This window comes from Hirundo rustica, chromosome 11 (genome assembly GCF_015227805.2).
Source record: "Hirundo rustica isolate bHirRus1 chromosome 11, bHirRus1.pri.v3, whole genome shotgun sequence".
In the NCBI taxonomy this organism is placed as follows: domain Eukaryota; kingdom Metazoa; phylum Chordata; class Aves; order Passeriformes; family Hirundinidae; genus Hirundo; species Hirundo rustica.
In genome coordinates, this window is record NC_053460.1 from 19669227 (window position 1) to 19690161 (window position 20935).

Below are 20935 nucleotides of genomic sequence, written 5' to 3' on the forward strand. Positions count from 1 at the left end.
GATGTATTTATTGCATCACTGGCATCATCTTTCTTGCAAGTCTCTCAGATGTTGGTTACCTTGCCTGTTTTTGAGCATTTAAGCCACATCATAGTGAAAACCTAGTGCTATATACAACAACTAAACCTTTTCCGTAATAAATTAACTATTGATTAATCATTCCTTTATCAGAATAAGTAAAGAAAATAACTTAAATACTAAGGCTATCTCTGAAAAATCAAGTTAGCAAGGCTTTCAGTAAAGCTTCCTATAAAAAATGTGTAATTAGCAGAAATGGTGGTTCTGCTCACTTACATGAAAAATACACCAGAAAACTGTCCAACTATAAGCAGAAGCCAAATTCTATCAGTACCTACTCAGTTCAACAGTGAGTACAGAATTTCTGTAACAGTGAAAGATTTGCCTCCTCTGTGCAGCAGTTTTTAACCACACATTGTGTTTTCTGTCACAGAAACATTTTTCTGCACCTGCAGTATATTCAATGCATGCCAAAATATCCCACCTGCTTTAAACATTTCACTTATTAAGAGGAAACAGATTCAGACACTACAACATTAACAGCAGTTTCAGACATAAAGTATTCATTTTAGCAATATAGCCTTTTCTTACAAATGGTATAGAACAAGCTGCAAAAAGTTAACTCAAAAGTTGCATAAATCAAATTCTCAAGAAGGTTAAATTAAGTTCCAAATTAATGCAATTTTTACTGATAGAGATTCTGTTGCCTATGATAGCATTACTTAAAGAAATCATCAAGTTATGGTAAATCAAATTTACGATGTGTAACAATTCTGTCAGCTGTCACTGAAAAACAGGAGTCCAAGCCAACCTAAATTCTCCAAGGGCTTGAGTTGTTCAGGCAATACCTCACTGTTACAAAGGCTGTTCTTGAACGTTCTGCAACGAAATCCAAAGCACTCTCAGATCATATTATTGATGTCCTTTGTGGGCTTTTTTCATCTATAAAACGGAGATAAAAGAGAAATATCAAGATAAATGTTGCCCCAAACCACTGCGCTATTACAGACCAGCTTTCAGCAGACAAAGACTTGTCACTTAATTGCACCCATGGTCTCCAAAGCACAGGAGCAATGCTGTCTGTGTGAGGGATGCATGGATTAGCCACTGGGAAACGGCTGCAGAGCTTCTCACAGACCAGCATCAAAACAGAGGCTGAGGAGAGAGCAACTTCCTGATCAACACAGGGAATAATTCAGCTCTTAATGACACACTTTTTCTCTTTGTACCCTGGTCAGGTGGCAGTGGAACGTTCCAAGGCTCTCTGGTCTTGCCCTACTTTAGTTGTCTCTCTCCAAGCACCAACCCTGATGGAATTACACCAGAGACCATTCTCATGAGCATTCTCATGGGCACTGCACCGACACAAGGCACAATCCTATGGCTGCATACTCTGAAAGTCTGTCTTTATTTCTTCAAATCATGTCAGGGGCTAGCGATGAAAACTGGGCTCACAGCATTTGCTATCGGTAGAAAATTCAGTGATGAGTACCTGCACCTGTAACCTGTAGTACTTCTTGGAAAGGTCAACACTTGTCCGTCCTTTCTGGAAAGGGTAAGACCACAAAATCAAATTCCAGTGGTTGCCCATTTTTTGGACTCCTTTCAAAAGGCAGTTGATTTCTTCAGTTGTGAAATCTTTTCGGGCTCTTCTCTTGTTCAAAGGTCTCGTGCTCATGGCCAGGGGACACATTTCATTGTCCTGCAAATAATTATTTTGGTGTCATTAAGAATTATATAGACATACATACTATTTTGCACAAGGAAGTACCATATTACTGGCAATTCACCATTAAATAGTTGTAAAGAAATGGTCACATTGGCAAAGGAACAATGCTTCTTCATGGTTTCTTCACTGTCACCACTTACTGAAATACAGAATTTTTCTGTGTTCTTCATTTCTATTGTGCCTACATAGTTTATTCTTTTAGCAGGTTTATTCCTTTAGGTTTCTGTTACTTCCATGCTGTGCAAATCTTCATCAGTACAGGAAAAATCAGATATCCAGATCCATCATTCTGAAAAATGTCAGCTGAAAAATGCTGAACTCAGTTCAGGGCTAAATCAGTGTGACTGGAGCAGAATCAACACAGGAACATTTTTTTTAATAAGGTTCATTTTGCTACTGGGCTCCTGTTAAAGGTGGCTAAAAAAGAAACTATGCAATTCCTAGTGCTTTTATTTGGCCATATATGAACATGTCAGTGCATGATTAGGCTTTACATAACTAACCTCATCTTCACCAAGTGAATGTGTGCAATTTTCTTTTAAGCGCTGACATTTCTGGCTGCACATCTCTTTGACTCTCTGTCTCTTCTGGTTAGCATCTTGGGTTTTTTGTAAAGCTATGAAATTGTGAACAAGGAGGCCACTTAGTCACTTTAAACTAACTAAAATGTACAGAAAAAGTAATATAAATCTGCAAAGGAGCATTTATTCTAAGGAATCTGAATATGCACACATTGCTCTGTTAGTAATATCTCATTCTCCTTACATCTTTTTCTCATAATCCACATTAAGACATAAGAACTATTGATGAACCAGAAGCAAAAAAAAGTATTATTGATTTCAAGTGGATTTCTGTGAGAGAAAGGATAACAGTTTATTTAAATTCATAGCCATTTATCTCCAATAGCAAGGACAGTTGCTTCTCTCAATGCTCTGACCTAAATGCAAACACTGATCTTTCAGCTGTGCATATCAGAGAATTCATTTTCTGGTAATACTCACACTTTTCACTTGCAGGTGTCAAGTTATAGTTGCTAGTCCACCTAGTATTTCTACTATGTTCATTTCTCTCTGAAGTGTTAGATTTGTCTTTTATATTTGGAGTCAAAAGAATGCCTAAAAAAAGAAACAATAAAACCCCAAACAATAAAACATTACACATCTTTCTTAGAAAAAAATTGAAATCATAAAACACAGGTTATGTCTTAGGAATTAAAATTTAAAAAAGAACCATCTTTTGAGCCATACCACTAATCTGGTCTTGGAAGACTGGAAAATTTAGTTTACTTCAGCTTACAGGAAATGTGAGCTTGCTAAAGATAATATATTGCTGTAATGGGTTTTCAAGATGAAATACAGTTGCTTTGGTTGTGTTTTTTACATTGTAAATACCTTTGTGGCTTTCATAAGATAATCAATTTCTGAATTGAAGGGGAAAAACATAAACATTTAAAAATCAACCTAATAGCTTTTACTGGGCATTAATTTAAAAAAATAACCATGTAAACAAAAGTTTTGAAAATAAGAATACTAAAAATAAATTTCTGGTGGGAATTTCAAAACTCAAATTTCAATTCTCATTTCAAAGAAGAATTCATTCTAAAGGATTCCCCTTGTAGCTGTTTATCACAAGCCCTAAGTCCTCAGCACAGCTTCCAGCAGGAACAGGAATGGGTCTAACGGAATAACATGACTGGAACTGTATAAGGAGTGGTGCTGAATCCAGGTTCAGGCAGCTGAGCTCTGCTCTGAGCCTGACTAAACCTCTCTATTTGTCATGGGTTGGCACAGTTTGGTTTTAGTTAAGGCGAAACGTGGAGTGTTACCCTGTCAGGACCTTGGAATTGTTTTAGAAAGGAAAAGGACCTATCAGAGGCTAGTTTGGGATACTGGCATCTGCTTTGACCACTGAGAATGTTGAATGCGACTTCGGAAGTACCCATCTAAATCCTGATTTTGTTCAAGTCAGCCCTTTTCCTCCTGGCCAGCTGAACAGGTAACATCGAGTAGGACCTGCTGTTCCCACCCTCTCTTTGGCAGGGGGGAGCTGGCCCGAGGCGGGGGAGGAGAGGTTGCAGTTTAACATCAACTACTTTTTAAAACTTCCCCGGAGCAGGGAGGGATCTCCACCGGGCCCCTGATAACAACTATGGGCCCGGTTGGGCCGAGGCCGCCCTGATTGTCACCGAGGGGTGGGCAGAGCTCTCTCCTCCTCTCCTGATTCCCAGGTGGAGAGGAAAAGAATGGAGGGAGAATCTCAGCCGATCCGAGATGCACTGGGGGAGAGACTGCTGCTGGCAGAGGTCACACAGCCACTGCAGGCCTGGGCAGCGTTAACCCTTTCCTGGCAACATGAACCTTCCAAGGCCTCACCCTTATCTGAGGGAGAGAAGAGAGAGACAGAGTGGACGTAGAAAAGACACAGCATGAAGTCAGGAGAGCAAGAGTGAAAGAAGTGATAAAGATTATTAGAAAGAAGGATTGAGGATGTGAACATTTTTAACCTGACTTCTCTGGAGTAAACTATGGAGAAATGGACTGTTTCTTGTAACATCTTAATGTTGTTTGGGGGAATGCTGGTTCTAGTCAAAGTTGGGGATTGATATGATTGAGATTTAAGTGAGAATATTGAAGCCCCTCACTCCTGGGGTAAAAGGAGGTCTCAGTCTTTAAGATGAAGATGATTTTAGAGAGAAAGTGATTTGAAGCCCTTGGCTCCTGGGGTAAAAGGAGGTCTCTATTTCTTTTGAGATAGAGACAATTTTATAGATAGAAGAGAATCCTTGTTTTGTACTAGAGGAAGCATTCTTAAACAGTACCCCAGATACACTGAGAGGCCAGGGAAAAAGCTGCTGATGGGTGGAACCGCACAATCTGCAAAAACTCCAAACAGTTGCAGATTTGTGACATTGGGAGCCACCAGACTGTTTTTGTCTTGTGACGAATATCCCCATAGAACTCTAGAGAGCCTCCTCTCCCAAAGTGATGAAAGATTATGTTTAAATGGTGAAACTGACTGAAAATCACAGGTTGTGTCTTTCTGTGTTGTTTATAAGAAAGTTAACAGTTTGTAAGGAAAGGGAAGAGTGTTTTGAAGTTTCATCTTGGGTTTTGGGGTTTTTTTCAACTTTTCCAGTAAAACTATTTGTTTATTTTTAAGCTTAAGCCTGCTTTGCTTCTCCTCAACTTCTCCCACAAAAAGAGAGTAAACACTAAGACCACTACACTAAATTTGGCAAATAGAATTGGGCGAACGTGAAACCACTACATTAATTGGCATTTTCGCCTGGTTTTAACTAAAACCACTACACCATTTTAGAAAACAATGCCACAAAACTGAGAAATGGCAAATGCCATGGAAAGTGTGCCTGACAGGATTCAAAACAGGATCAACACAGCAAGGGCCAGATAACTTTGCAGGGAAATTATGTGCATTACACAATTTCATTGTTATAGAGTATGCATTTTATGGCCTAATAATATACAGATTATTTTCAGAATCTCGAGGAAAAAAAATAAAATAATTTCCTATCCACAGTATCCCATGGTAAAGTTCTGCAAAAGAATTAATAGACAGTAAGAGCTTTTCACACCAGTTTCCAAGCCAAGCCCTTACTTTGGAAACTATCCTTCTTGCTCCTAAAAGCTGGTATTTCTTTATCCACCCTGTCTTTCTTCACTGGGGCCACCAGCATTTCTGGAAAATATAAGATGGACACCAGTACAAATGCCAGTAAGTAATAACTGTTTAATTTTCAGAATTCCTTCTTTAAACCAGAAAAGTATAGGATGTGCTTCCATTTAATTCATAAAGATTTCTAAGTATCCTACAGCCATAAGTGTGTAATATTGAATGAAATTACTTTGGTGTGATGTCATACATCTACTCACACATATTTCAACTTAATACACTCCTTTCTCTTAGGACTTGACTATTTCTGGCAAACATGAGAGTCTTATCAAGGCCTCTAATGAGCATCTGTCACCATGGCAAGAAACACACAAGATCCTTCAAAACAGAAGTGGCCAATTCTGATCTCACAGTACAAATCATTGTAAATCAAACTGCATGAGTGAGTTTAAAATAGCAAGACAATGAGAAGTAAAAAGTTCAGACTTTTAAATGCAATTTAAAGCAACAGTTCCAAGTACTGAGAATAAACTCCATACTCTGGTGAGTTGCAGATCTGCTATTGTTACCAGCAGCCATCCTGCAGAGCTCCCCTCGGTATCTTTCTTCAGCCTCCAGGATGACTCTGTGGTGCTCACACCTGTGCAGGCAACTCTGCAACATCTTGGTGAACGTTTTACTGTTCAAGGACAGTCCTCCTGCTGTGCAGCCTGGGAAAAATAGTATATTGCAGATACAGCAATCACAGCTTCTGAAGAAGCCACCACAAAGTTCAGTGTTTCATTTTCCTCACTGGGATCAATTTGACCTCAAGTTTTCCATACTCATGTCATTTTTATGTGCCCTCTTGAAATACTTTGTATTCTCTGTCTTAATTTTTCTTTTTTTTCCAACATTTTATTGGACTAAGTTATACTGCACTTCCACTCCAGAAGTACTGAATGAGGCATGGATCCTCGACAGAACTATGAACAATGGTGAGATGGGAAGACCCAGGACTCAGTTCCATTTGCACATTTATCCAGGAGCCAAAACTTACATATTATGTGCTATATATATATATTTTTTGAAACTTTGTGCTGTAACAGTTACCTGTATCAATCTGAATCAATGGTAAGTGTAGTTTAGTCATTAATTCCCTCACAGGAAGCCTTGCTGTTCATTTTTGAGGGTTCCTAGGGTAATTCATGGTTTAGATATCATATCCTTGGATGCTCTCACAGTTAAGTTACATCAGCTGAAGGAGAACTTGTGTGAGGAGTCACACTCACCACAGTTACAGTCTGTATCTGTAACATTCTACCTTAAGATAAAGCAGTGCTAAAGCTCAGCTTGAATTTAGTTTGACAACTGGGATAAAAGTAATGTTCAACAGTGGGTTATGGGCTGCTTTGGGGATTGTTTGGTTTTCTGTGGGTTTCTGTTTCTTTGGGGATTTTTAGATAAAGAAACATTGGCTTGATTACAAAATCCACTCACAAATCCAGAGTATCAGCAGTATTCTCATAACCTACTGATGGAGCAGGCTGAGGAAGTAGAGCCTTGGGTAACTGAAGGCTGTAGTCATGGATTACCATAAAACTGCCTGCCCGTACTTCACAGTGGTGAGGCAGAAAGAACAGAAGGGCTGCAGAACACTGAAGAGGCTTAGCAGCAGAATAAATGAGGGAAATGAGCAGGGCTACATGTTTTTCTTCCCTCTCTGCAAGCAGAGAAAGTAGGAAGACCCCTGCTCAAATAATCTTCTAATTAGGGGGTCACTTTTTAAGTTACTGTATATTCTGTCGTCACATTATTACTTGGACCAAAACTGCAATTTGTCAGCTTTATTTCAAGATAGGCCAAGGCCAAGGCCAAGGCCAGGCCAGGCCAGGCAAGGCAAGGCAAGGCAAGGCAAGGCAAGGCAAGGAAGCAGTTGAGGTTTTGTTATTATGTAAGAGGTAATAGAACAGATGTGTTACAATTTCTGTCAATTCAATCCACTTACTGCACTGATGACTCTTTAAGGCTTCTTTAAGCAAGCAAGCAAGCAAGAAAGAAAAGATCTAAGATAATATTTACCTAAACACCTTAAATCTGTCATTTTATGGGATGATGATGTAGCTGAAGTACTTTTGATTCTCTCAGTTTTCTCTGAGCAGAATGAATGCTGATCTAAATGAGGGAGGAAAAAATTCATGAAGAAGTGTAACCTATCTTTTGCCATAATAATCATGCATCAGCATAACGACATTCAACTGCATTTTCTATTTGTAGATTATTAAAGTTTAACATAACGTAATTAACATAACAACAGAAAATCCAAATGAGATTTCTCAAGTTAAATGACTCACTTTCACATTTCTGTAATTCCAGAATAACCATGTTCAAGTCAGTGTTTTTTCATAATTCTCCTAAAAAATATTACTTCAACTTGAACACAGCACATTAACCTTGCAAACCCATATTGCTTAACTAAGCCCTATACACGTTATTCCTGTTTGGAATGGGATGCTGAAAAATACTGGAATAATACACATTCTCAGTTTAAACAGAGAATAACCTGGAGATTAGCTGGTCACCTGTAAAGATCCCATTCTGGCAAATTCTAATCTAATGAATACTTAGCAATTTTATAAATTAACAGGAAATGAAATAATGAATAAATATTTGATTGAAAAGGTCCCAGCTGTGAAATAAATGTATCAGACTGGGATTAATGCAAATCTGAAAAACTTTTCTCTTAAACACATGTTCACCATGTAGGAACATCATCAGGCTGTCACTCTCACAGGCAGGTTCGATCCCAGCCTTACAGGGACAGGACCAAACCTGCATTTTCTATTAGTGGCTTTCACTAATAGAAATATAGATTAAACACTAAACTTAATCTCTGATACATTCATTTGAACAATTAAAATAAATTTAAAGAAAGAAAGCTAAAATATGTATTAGAAGAAAAGTAGGATAAATGTTATCCTGCTAAAATTGTGTACGATATAAAATTCCAACACTATGCAAACCAGTTAAAGGCTATTACACAAAAGGTACCTCTGTCATCTAATGATACAAAACAAGTGATAAAAAGTAATGACAAATGTACACAAAACTAATTAAAATCTCATTAAGAACAAATCAGCTCAGAAAGGAATATGTGTAGCTATTTGTACCTGATGTGCAAGTCTGTTTCATATTTCTAACACTCCCTGCTGGTTGTTTAAATAACTCCTCACTGGGAAGATCAAAATGTGAACAAATTAAAACCAACAAAACAATAAAAACAACATACATTTACCTGCAAATAAATACACACTTTCCAAGGGCACAACAAAAAAACCCCATATTAAATATATAAAAGAGAAAACTCTACTAGAATCACTCTGTCCCAAGTTACGGGACTTATGGTACCCAGCATGTAATCAGTGCATGTTAAAACCTGCTTCCCAGAGATCTGACTGGCATTCATTGCAGTCTGTTCAGCAGGGAGTGCAGAACTGTCACTCGTTTCCAGAGTAATTTGTAATTCAGATTCACATAAAGATTACCAAGTGCACATAAAGCTCTCACAAAGTCTTCAGAATACTGTAGCCTTCACCATTTGCAGCAAATGCTCTAAAAGATAATTGCTTTTCTTATTTTCTTACACTAATTAACTTCTATGCAATCAACACACTGCTATGATACCCTAATCAAGCATTTTTGTGTCCCTGACTCCCTCTGAAAGCTGGAGCAAGGAGCCTGATCCATGGTTACCTTCCAGTAACTCCTGTGTTCACACAAACACATATTCAAAAAGAGAGAATTTTTTTTAATTGATATTTTAACAGCTTTGTGCATCAGAGCCCAGAACAACTAAAGAAGCTGTGAAATTATGCTAACTAGCAGCAAAGCAAAATTTACCTGAATGTACCATGGAAAATATCTAGGCCCTTGGTGATTTCTGTGGTAGTTGCAAAGTAATAATATAATACCAGGAAACTGCACAGAGCAAGGTGCAGCCAGACACATAAAAAAAAGCACAATAAAAATGTAGAACTCAAAAAGCCCAAAACAAAACATAAAACCCACCTAAAATGTAGTTTGGCTCATACTTTTTCATTGACTGTCTTGAGGAATATTCCAGCTATAAACTCAAGAGAATTGAATCTGTATCTATCATTGCAAGTTAGCTATAAATAATTTTGGGTTTATCAATAGGAAAGATAAACACAAACAGCAAAAGAAAAGGAGGAAAATTAGCATTTTTGTGGGAGCAACAAGCAAGAGAACACGGAATGACCACACAGGGCTGTTCCTTTCTCTTCCCATGCTTCTCTTCCCATGCATCACTGGAACATGAGGGGAGAATAGCAGAGGCACAGAAACTTTCCCCCCTACTTTGCATACACTCCAATTTCAGTATTTTTCCAAGCAGTTCTCTACCTGTTGTTTCCCTAGTAAGGGCACATTACAGAAACCACTGTGGTTTTGTCCAAACCAGTGTGTTAAATCTTGTTCTGTTACATCAGTGAGAACTTTGGGGCAAAAGCCATGGATGATTTTCAGCACTATGTTGAAGGCACTCAGACGTGCCCTAAAAAGAAGCTCTCTGTACAACACCAGCACTCAGAGATCAGCAGCTTTGTTACTGCAATGACTGTAATCTTTGATCTGTCACCTCAAAAACAATCTCTAGTAGGCCACCAAAGGGCTATGTCTTTGCACTAGAAAAAAACTCCATAGTTAGTAACAGATAATTTAAAAGCCTGTCAATTTGGAATGACTAAAGGAAAGCAACTTATTAGGTGTAAGATTCTTACCCTGCTTGAAGACCAGACCAATTATTTCCACAAGCAGTTTTTCCATTTATATTGTGACTTGGAGGTACACTGTCTGTTTGCAGCTCAGTAACAGAACATGGAATGTTCCTCTGTTCAGTTTGTCTGGTAGAGGCTGCATCCATAGTGTTCACTGTTCCATTTCTTTGTGGAGCTGAAGTTACAGATGGAGCAAGAACCTGATTATTCAACTTTGAGGTCAACTGTGGACAACAGACGTATTTATGTGCTCTTTCTGTGCACTTCTTTGGATCAGTAGGATTCACTTCATGGGATTTTAATGCTTCAGAATTGGCTACTGAAGATTCGTCTACAAATATTTCTCCTTGCACTCTTTCCTGTATTGAAAAATACTGGTTAGTGACTATGTAAGCTCTATAAAAATGTTAAATAAATCCAGTAACAGGATTAACTAGATAGTCTTAACTCTGAGGGTAAAGCAAATTCCAGAGAAGCTTCAGAAAACCCTCTGACTGAACTGAGAGCCAACAAGACAGCAATGCCACTAAAGGTGTTGAGGGGGTACTTTCTAAGTGCTAATTTCAGGCTGAAGCAAGGAATTTGCAACTCATGCAAGGCACTGCTAACACTTAAGAGCCATCTAAATAACTCAGAAACTTGCTGTTCCAAACCCACAGATACTTAACAGCTTTAAAGCACAAGGAAAATCTGAAACAATCTATCTCGGCTTGTATTCACATTCTCCTTTGTCATCTATCCCACCACAGCCATACAACCCTGAATATTTCATGCATGCAAATATTAAAATTATAGGTTTGAATGTCCAGCAATTAAAAATAATTTCAACTTCCTTTTCCATCTCAAAGAAAATCTGGGCTTACAATAAACTAGAATACTTCATTATACAATACAATACAATACAGATGCCTCCATTCTCTGCACACCTGTAACCTAATCAACAATAATGATAAAAGTTGCAGGTTGTAGTTTCACACAAATCCAACCGTTTTCCTGGGGTTTTTTTGCTCACATTGAAATTATCTTAAGGATTTACTTTTGCTTTCTCCTTAAACTCTGGAAAGATGGGATTAGTTTTAACCTATTTTGGTAAATGGGCCAACCTCATCATGCTCTTTTTCAATCGAGTTTATTCTGTGTAAAATTTCTTTTGCTTTCTTCCAATAGTCTTGTAGACATCTTTTCCTGACTTGCACATCCAATTCTTCTGCATTGTTCACATTTAATGAGTTATCGTGTAATTTCAGGGACAACTGTTCAGCTTTATTTAAAAAAAAACAACATTAATATTTAAAATTTTATCAATTAACATTTTTAAAGTATTTATTATATTTTAGTATGCTGAAGATTAGCCACAATAATTTAATGCAAAATAACAATTTGTATAAAACTTAAATTTATACATAAATGTTAACACACTTGAAATATAAGCTGCAGTTACAAGAGGTGAGCTTACAATTATAGTTACTTTAAACTGTTCCCACAGTGATGCTGTGAAAAAAATGACTTTTTCATTGACTTAACTCTGGGTTCTTTACCGGTATGAGTCTCAGTTTCTTTAAAAAACAATTCCATATTTATGGACACTACAAATCCCCACACCCCCTCAATCTTACACAAACCTCTCAGTTGTGCTTACAGGACAAAAATGTAGATACAGGTTTGTTTTTTCCTAATTAGCAATTGCACACCCTCCACATGCTCTAGAGATTAAAGGATAAGGTCTCTCTGTTCCATCAGTAGTATTGTACAGATAATTAATAAAAAACTGAAACAGGGGACCTAAAAAGACATCCTACTTCAGAAAAAAGATCAAGATTTCTTAATATTAGAAATTAATGTAGTCACAGTGATTTCAGGCTTGATTATCTCCTGGTTTGTTCTCTCTCTCTAGTGCTACATCCCCAGGAAGAGAGTATCCCCTGGGTGTTAAATGACGATGTTCCTATTTTCTACAGAATATATAGATGGGAAAGCTTTAAGAACTGGCTCTACACGGAGAGGTTTCCCAAATGCATTACTGCAACACTGTTGGAATTTCCACTTCTCTTTTTTTCTACCTAAGTCAGTTCTTGATGACAAATAAGCAACTTTCTATGCAGAAAACAAACATCTCTTGGAGTACACAGAATTACAAAGCTGCCAGGGTTAAAATCACTTAGGGAACCAGCAGAACACAGATGGAAATTATCACTGTCATCTTAAAAGCAAGGACAGCAAGCTTACTCATTTGTTTGCAGTTCTGCAGCACAAAAGTAGCAGCTTTGATGAGTTCCTCGTCCTGAGATTCTGTCAGTACCTGAATCATAAGTGGCAGACCATTGTTCTGAAGCAGCTCACACTGATTTTCTTCTAGAATAGGACATGGTAAAGGAAAATAGGTTGGTTTCAGCCCCACACACCTTAACCTTACAGTAATTTTAAGAGCCAACACTGGCAACTTTCTGTAAAAAAAGAGATTTTCATTACAGACCCGAGCCTGCTGCAGTGACAGCATGAGACCTTTACATCACATAGGATGATTTGACCAGAACTCACATTTCTGTAAGAAAACTGAAGAATGACTGAGACAAATTATAGGATGAAGTTCCAAGCTCATTTACTTGCGGCCAAAAACATTTGAATGACTCCTGTATTTCTTTTCTTTCATTACCTGGTCTTGGAGTAGATATGCTACATTTCTGTGAGGCATGAGACGCAGAAATACCAAAATCTCAAGGTTTATAATTAGCAAAGTAAAATTAGTAATTTAATCCTGGTCTAGCCAATCTGTTCCTCCTCATTTATCATGTAATTAGCTAATTTTTTATTGTGATCTCATTTGCATACATATTCAAACAACCGATAACTTGCTAAAATTGGATCATTTTTGTTTAAACTTAATTTAAAAAAGGAATTAAAAAATTGAACTTTTTTTATTTTGACAGAGATGATATTTTATGAGAAACTCATTGGTTTAACCATTTTTCTATTCAAAAGACATTTTCCATTATGTCTTGTTTCAATAATTCTTCATGAAAAAATGTCTCTAAAATATATTTATGACCTATTGAGCTAATTATTGAATATGTTATTGGCACTCAGAGGATGAAAACCAACCAGAATTTTTGAATATAAGCCCTTTTTCTTGTTCATCTAAACATACACGAGAAAAAACAGTAGTACAAATGAACTTCCCTTTCTATTTATTTACACTACCATAAAATACCAACTGAAGTATTGTATTTTTACCAGATATTTTTGGGAAAACCCTGAGGAACATGACAAAAACATTTCAGGGCTACCTACTGGTTTTGTGTCTTGAAAACCAATGCTTTTACATGGCTTTTACAAATATTACTGGCCTTGTAAGCAGTGGACAGAAGCTGTATGTGCCAAGGACCATGAAAAGAGAGCTCAAGACAACTCATTTGCTATGTCTGGATTGTAGCACTTTTCAGGGCTGGATTAATTACTCCCCCCTTTGATCCCCAAGCCCAGCTCTGAATTCCTGCATATTAGTCTGTTCTTCAAAGCTACTAAAGACACTTCCTGACAACAAGCTTTAAAATTTAGAGATGGAACATTATAGAAAACTTTTTTCCAAATAGTGACATCATATTTTTTAATAGAACTCTCCCTCATGTTCCAGTCTTGACGAAGTGACACCACTGGAGGAGTTAGTGTATGAGAATTTAGGAGAAGCTGACAGACAGGAAAAAGAAAAAGCAAATCTTACCACAAACTTCAGTACAGTGTCCAATTGTTAGAATAATACTGATTTTTTCTCCTGTGCTTAGTGTCTCATTGGACAGCAGCTTCAGCAGCTCTGACACAGTGTGATACTTTGCCAAGACAACACCCATGGCAGCTGTTTGTTAAAATAATCGGAAGGAAAATAAACTAGATAATGAGTGTACAAGAATTATCCACGTATAAAATGCTGGGTTTTGAGGAAAATCTACAGACCCCTCAAAGCCTTGGGCCTGCTCAGCCCTGCCCTGATCTGCCTTTAATAGTTCAGATTACCCCATCCCTCCTGTGCTGCTCCCAAATCCAGCCCTGCCCATCCTCCCAGCCTGTGCTTCATGGACATGAGGCAGAAGATCTGATGAACGAGGGCTTTGCACTGTGCAAGTTTTGGAGTTGCCTGCTAAGTTTCTCCACATCCTTTATCAGCCCCAGCATGGAGCCAGAGAGAGTTGAATAAGCTTTGACACACAGAGTATCTGCCATAAAAAGAACAGAGGGCAAGCCCTTCCTGGCACGGGGAACACCACTGCTAGTCCATCCATGCTGAGGCCTAGTACTGTCACAAACCAACTGATCTGAAACTACACTCAGAATGAGGAGGTTTATGATTTTAAACTTTTGTGAACTTCCATTTGAAGCCCTTATGGCAGAAGTATGAGATACACCAACCATGGCCACAGCACAGGCTTGCCAGGAATCACAGGTTTCTACAAACCTTCTGATGGAGTACACAGGACCTCATTAGCAGAGCAACACCCAGCCAGCAAACCAGAGCAGAGGTGTGCTGTGCAGAAACACCACATTTGTTCAGCTCCACCTCTGAATTACTAAAGCTGTCCAAAGGTACATAGTTTATTATTCAGGCGTAGGCCTAACTCCAGGATCCACACTGACTGGGCAAATCCAGGCCCAGAGCTCAGCTTTACTTACCCGGGACTAGCTGTAGCATCATATCTTTAATTTTCATTACAGTTTAAATTTCACTGTATTTATTTTAGCAACAATGGGACAGTAATCCACCTCAGATGAAATGAATCACTCCCCACATACGCCTTTGAATTTTAAAAAACCCTGCAACATCCACTGGGATGTATATAATTTAACTGCCTTTAAGCGTCCATTTATGTATTTTTTCCACCAGCACGAGACTATAAAAATTGCAATTTAAAATTACCATAGATAAAAAATGTCTTTTCACTCACAGTTATTAGCAATGCAGGCATCCAGAGTCTTTGTTACTACTACTGCAAGTTTCATGCTGGAGTCACTCAAACAGGAATCATGCATAAGCTCAAGGAGAACTTTGGCTAATGTATCCAATCCTCCAATAGAAACAAAATATTTCTGCACATATGCTTAGTGAAAAAAAGAAAAAATGTGATTTAAGCAACAGAGTTTGCAAATTATTAAAGCATTTCACCAAGTAAGTCCATCGCGTTTTTTCTGCGCATGTGTTAGTCATTACATTTCTTATACAACAGAAGCTGGATATATATTAATCTTAAGAAATGTAGTAACTGCATATAAATTAGATACAGGAAAACATGGCCCTAATATGTGCACACAAATGGCAAACATCATGCCTGAGTTCTTCCTAAGTCATTGTTTTCAGTCAAGCAATAATGACTTTAATTTAGAAATATTTATAATCGAAACAGCTTCCAAATAGTTTTACTGACCTTCTGAAATGTGATTAGTTTGTGGCTATTTGTGGACTTGAGCTCAGTGTAGTGTAAGTAAGGATGGCGGAATACAGATGTCAATAAAAGTTGTAAGAACAAAAAATGACTTTGTAGAGATTGACAAGAAAGAAAAAAACATTTTACTCTCTAATTTAGTGTACTTTTATCAAACGCGAAACTGTGTAAAGCTTGAGCTGCACTTACAGTTATTTGCAACTGTGAGACCAAGAAATGAACAAATGGGACGAACTATCTCAGGCTTTGTGCAACTCTCGAGCCACTCTTTGGCATAGGGAAAAACTGAACAGCAAATGTTTTGATTATCTTCTGGAAAAGTAAAAACAAATTACCCCAAATCAAAATGCAATGAAATGAAATTTCAGCTGAACAGTAAAAATGAAACCAAAGTTCTACCAATTTGAAGAATATCTTTAACATTCTTTTACAATTTTCAGAGCAACACATACCATTCTGGGGGTTGTTCACACAGGCACACAGAGTGCTGCACACTGAGGACCAGAGCTGATAGCTGGGATCAGTGTTTTCATCTGACAGATTCTTCTCAGAGGTGGAAAGAGTTGTTCTGTTCAGGACAATGCAAACAAGTCCCAAATAGTCAAGAAAACATAGCTGCTAGCCAGTCTATTACTCGTCTGTTGGAATTGCCACCCTGTTTACCTGAATAACTGCAGCAGCAGGCTGATGCAGCCTGTATCCCTGACGTAGGTTTGCCCATCTTCTAAAAGAAAACACACACAAGACTCCAGAGACAAATGAAATTGCAGACAAAATCTTAATATCAAGTTTAATTTACATACATACATTCCCTTTCCTAAGCACATATCCACCCCATTAGTAAATACAAAATCATATCAACATATTGGTAAATAACCTTTCTATGTCTCTCTTTTTCTATAAACTCTCAGAAACTATGGGTTTGAATTTGCAAAGTATATTTTTAGAACTAAACCACGTTCTGCTGTTTAAGGAAATCCCAGTGAGCAATGACCTACTTAGACAATTCAGGTTCAGTTACATGCAAACATTCATCTTTATAAATTAACTTCACCAAAACATTATTTATTGAATGTTCCAAATTCTGTACTGCAGATTGGCAAATAGAAAGAGTGTTGCTATAACACAGAAAAAAACCCCAACTTACTATTATTTGAAACCAGTACTAAGATGACATAAACAGACATTCTTTTCAAGTTCACACCAGAATCCTTTTTAATTAAAAATAAAATGAGGTCTTCAAACAATGGAGAAGTACACAAAGTCTGTTGACAATACACTGAAAACAGAAAGTGAAAACCATTAAGTCCTAAAGTACGCCACTCTTAATCCCAAATTATTAAATCTCAGTTGTGGCAAGTATGTGGGGAGTGGAGACAAGGCAGGACTACAGAGTGACTGAGGGCTTCCACCTGCAATGAGCTCTACACCAACCAGAATCCTGGCAAGCTTTGGAACAATCCAGAAGTCATTTTACACCTGCTGCTGGGGGAGAGGGGCACTACAGGTATCTGGTAACTTAAAGACACCCTGTGTGCCCAAATCAACAAGGCATAGATCAAATCTGGGGATGGACAGTGCAACTGGGGCACCTTCATTGCCCCTTGCCCTAACTGACAATCTTGTAGTCTCATTTTGTGAGACCAAAAGAAAATTGAGACAAAGCACAAGCACAAGGAATGACAGGGAGCCATAATGAACTCAGAAATAGAAAAAAAATTATTACCATTACTCTCTATAATAATCCCCAACGTAAATAAAGCTGCTTCCTTCACCATGCAATGAACACTCGACTTGGCAAGGTCATTTATAAACATCAAACCACCAATTTCTCGTAAGTATTCACTTGCTTCACCTACAAGAGGATAAAAGAACAGAAACTTTGGCTTTTGCTCCTCTGCAAAATGAAAGGCTTGTAAGATTTTCCTACATCTCAACCCTTATATCCTTTAGACAACATTTTTACAGTGCCCACCTGTTTCTTAACATACATGGTGAACATAAATGACTGCATTATTTCTAAGGAAAAGCCTTTCTTACTGTTTTGTTGGCAAATGGAATAGATAGTGATCAAAGCCTCTTTCTGAGACAGAGGGCAGTCCATCTGATATTTAAGGCATTCAAGCAGTAAGTTCAGATCTGTTTTCATATCTAGGAGCAAACACAAAAAAACTTCATTAAAATTGTTACATTTTCTATATATTAATCTAGTCAGCATTAGAATAAACCTGTCCAAAATGTAGTATGCACATGTATTTTAAAAAAAAGGGAAAAGTGAGCCAAAATGAAGTTGTATCACTTCTATTCACCCGTAAACAACAAACGTAGAAATATTCTGCCCACAGTTTGTGATATGAGCATGATTTCCTTTGTAGAGTAACAGCCTCCTTTTAATATTTCTTGCCTTAAATTACTAGTAACTGTTAGTAAGTGTGATGTAAACTACTAACTATTAAATGCACAATTGCAAGGTGCATTAAGTATAACTAATACATGACCATTAAAATATCCAGAGTGCAAACACAGTTGAAAATCTATGGAATAGTAAGGAAAGAGTCGAAGAGCACAGAGCTGCTCTGTGGTACTGAGTTACAGGAGACATAAATCATGCACCACAGCAGCAAAGCCCTAATCAGGTGGTTAGAGATGTTAACACAAAATATTCTCTGGGCACCTACATATAACTCTAGGTGGGTAAACAGACTTGGAAAATCTGTTTCTTAGTCTTTGGGGTATAATTAAAAGACTTATTTGATAATTAATTCTAATCGTGATAGAAGGTATTGTTTGTTGTAAACCCATACAAGGTTTGGGGGTCCTTAAAGAAGTTAAAATACAATTAAAATGTGGATAAATATTAGCAAATTAAAAAAAAAAAAAGTGACTTTGTGGTGGTGTGCTTCACTATATGTAGGTTTGTTATTGGATTTACCCTTTGCATATCCAATCCAGTATTCAAAATTTGGCAACTAGGAAAAAGGACGTTTTCCCAACTGCTCACTACCCCACAACAGGCCTATCACACTCCACTAAAACTTTGTAAAATTGATACTTTATAAAATAGATTACAATAACAAATTATATTAGATATCTTACCACACTGATTTTTCTGCACCTTTTGAGTGTTCATTTTTGTTTTATCGCTGTTCTTGTTCTACAACGTCAAGGAAAAGGTGTCTGCAGTTCTGTTCAGATTAGCAGTGTTTATAATATATGCAGTATAAATTACATCACTTTTCTAAAATGCACTCTTCCCAGTTTTCGGGTTCTACTCTGTCATCTCACACACACAGTTTAATGTATTATTGTATGGCAAAGCTTTCCTTTGGAAATGCAGTATTTTATAACAACCCTGCATTTGTAACTACCAGGTTATTGCCTTTTGAAAGTGGACTTTCTGCAAAAATCAGGTAACTCCATGTTACCACTGAGGGGCACTGTCCGATATCCCTGCCAGTAAAGAATATCCACTGCTCTGTGTCATTGATCACAACAAAGCTGATCCAATTTTCCTTACAAGAGTGGCCAACTTTGCCATCAGCCAACAACTGGCACTAAGACCAAGTAACGTTACTTAGAGGGTGAACACTATAAAACACACAGCCTCCTGCTGCTCAAGGAGCCACTAAACCATCAGCATTGTTCTAGCAGTATTGATCAAGCCAAAGACAATTAGTACAATTCCTTACATTAAGAATTTATTTAAATTCACCAAAGACATTGTCACATTACATGAATCATGTACCACAGCACTGATTCTTCACAAACCCAACGTGGTAGCCTCTGAGAGCAGCAGAGTGACATTCAGTTTTGGAGGCAGAAAGATGGTTCCTCAAACATGCCCGAAGTCCCAAACACAAAAGGTTGATGCAAGCACCACAGTAACATAATACAATTTCTCAAAAAAATTACTTGGCTCCAGGTACAAACTTTGAATCAGTGCCTAATCCAGCTTAATCATGGGTTAGTCTTCCTTCTCAAAGTGGAGCACACTGCTCAAAGCAGTATCTTCATCTTAATGAAGACAGCCCTGCTTTCTGTTTAGAGTTACTGATCACCCCCAATCCTTTGCTGCTTCCATTAGAGAGGGTGAATTTAGAGAGTTCATCTCCCTTTAGCCTTTTGGAAGTGATAACAGACATACATTTCATTTTCCTGCAAATCCAACCCTGTCACAACAGGGAAAATCTTGTGAGTCTTCCTCATCTCTTCTTGTCCTACTGCTACCACCCCATCAGCCTAAGGAAAAAAAAAAACCAAAAACAAACAAACAAAACAAAACAACAAAACAAAAACCCATGCCCCCCAAAAAGGAAGGCTGTAAAAATTAGTTCACTCTGGAGCTAACTGCATTTCAGAAGAGCTTAATTTAATACATGTTTATACAATTATAAAATATAGGAAGCACAGAGGGTTTAAAACTGTAGGTATTACAAGGATACATCTTGACCTTACCTGGATCTTTTACTTTTGCAACCTACGGAAGGCACATAAAATAGTATTTATAAACCAGCCTACATTAATTAGATGCAAATAGCTCACCTCTGTTGTTGCATCACCAGGCAAGGTGGAAAGAAAGACAAGCAACTAGATTTGCTTCAACAAACATCTGGTGAATGTTGCATATAAAATAATTACCTCTTCCCCATCAGTTATGGAAAATAACCCAGTAACATCCCTTAAAAGCTAAAAGAGAAACACTCCTGAGAAGTGCAAATCTGTTAATGTGTGTGTTCAGCAGCACTTTAGTACATAGCTGGCACGGTCAGTAGACCAGCCAGCCTAGGCGGGACTTACCCTTTGAAACCCAGAGACCAAACCTCAGAGAGGGGAAGTGGGGATTGCTGGCGTCCAGTGGAAACCAAATCCCAGAGCAGCAGCTGAGGCTGTGAGGACGCTGCACTGTGGAACAGGACCTGGGGGTGTCCTGGCCTATTTCAGTTCCCTCCCCCCCAGACGACCTGTGTGTGATTTAGAGCTCATTATCAGAGCTCCACTTTGAAGTCCTAGCAAGCACTCCAGATATGCCCAAATATAAAAAGGAAAGAACATATAAAAAATTTAAATTAAGGGGGGGGGGGGGGGATGGAAGGCAACAGTCTAAAGATTAAACAGCAGCTGCATTCTTCTGTGGGAGGGCTGGGAAGTTCCGAGGGGGGAAATGGGGTACGGCTCAGGTACCTGTAATCCGGCGGCGCGGGTGGCTCTGAGTAGACCCCGAGGCGAGGCGGGTGCCCGCTGCCGAGCGCTGCCCGCCGGGCTGAGCGCTGGGATCTCCGGGCTGAGGGGCAGCGGCGGCCCCGCCGGGCTGAGCGCTGGGGTCTCCGGGCTGAGGGGCAGCGGCGGCCCCGCCG

General features: G+C 38.3%; 1 protein-coding gene across 1 annotated transcript; it reads right to left on the bottom strand.

Moving 5' to 3' along the window:
* Positions 1 to 715: 715 nt before the first annotated feature.
* Positions 716 to 20190, bottom strand: LOC120757761 (telomere repeats-binding bouquet formation protein 1-like). Its single transcript, XM_040075361.2, is given in 22 exon segments — positions 716 to 960; positions 1511 to 1720; positions 2251 to 2363; positions 2749 to 2862; positions 5363 to 5443; positions 5917 to 6087; positions 7439 to 7531; positions 8527 to 8588; positions 10156 to 10511; positions 11256 to 11413; positions 12379 to 12504; positions 13871 to 14002; positions 15087 to 15239; positions 15771 to 15893; positions 16034 to 16149; positions 16245 to 16305; positions 16729 to 16860; positions 17308 to 17436; positions 17622 to 17732; positions 18678 to 18735; positions 20124 to 20156; positions 20158 to 20190. Coding segments are annotated over 22 exon segments (2595 nt in total). The 3' UTR covers positions 716 to 930.
* Positions 20191 to 20935: the final 745 nt, after the last annotated feature.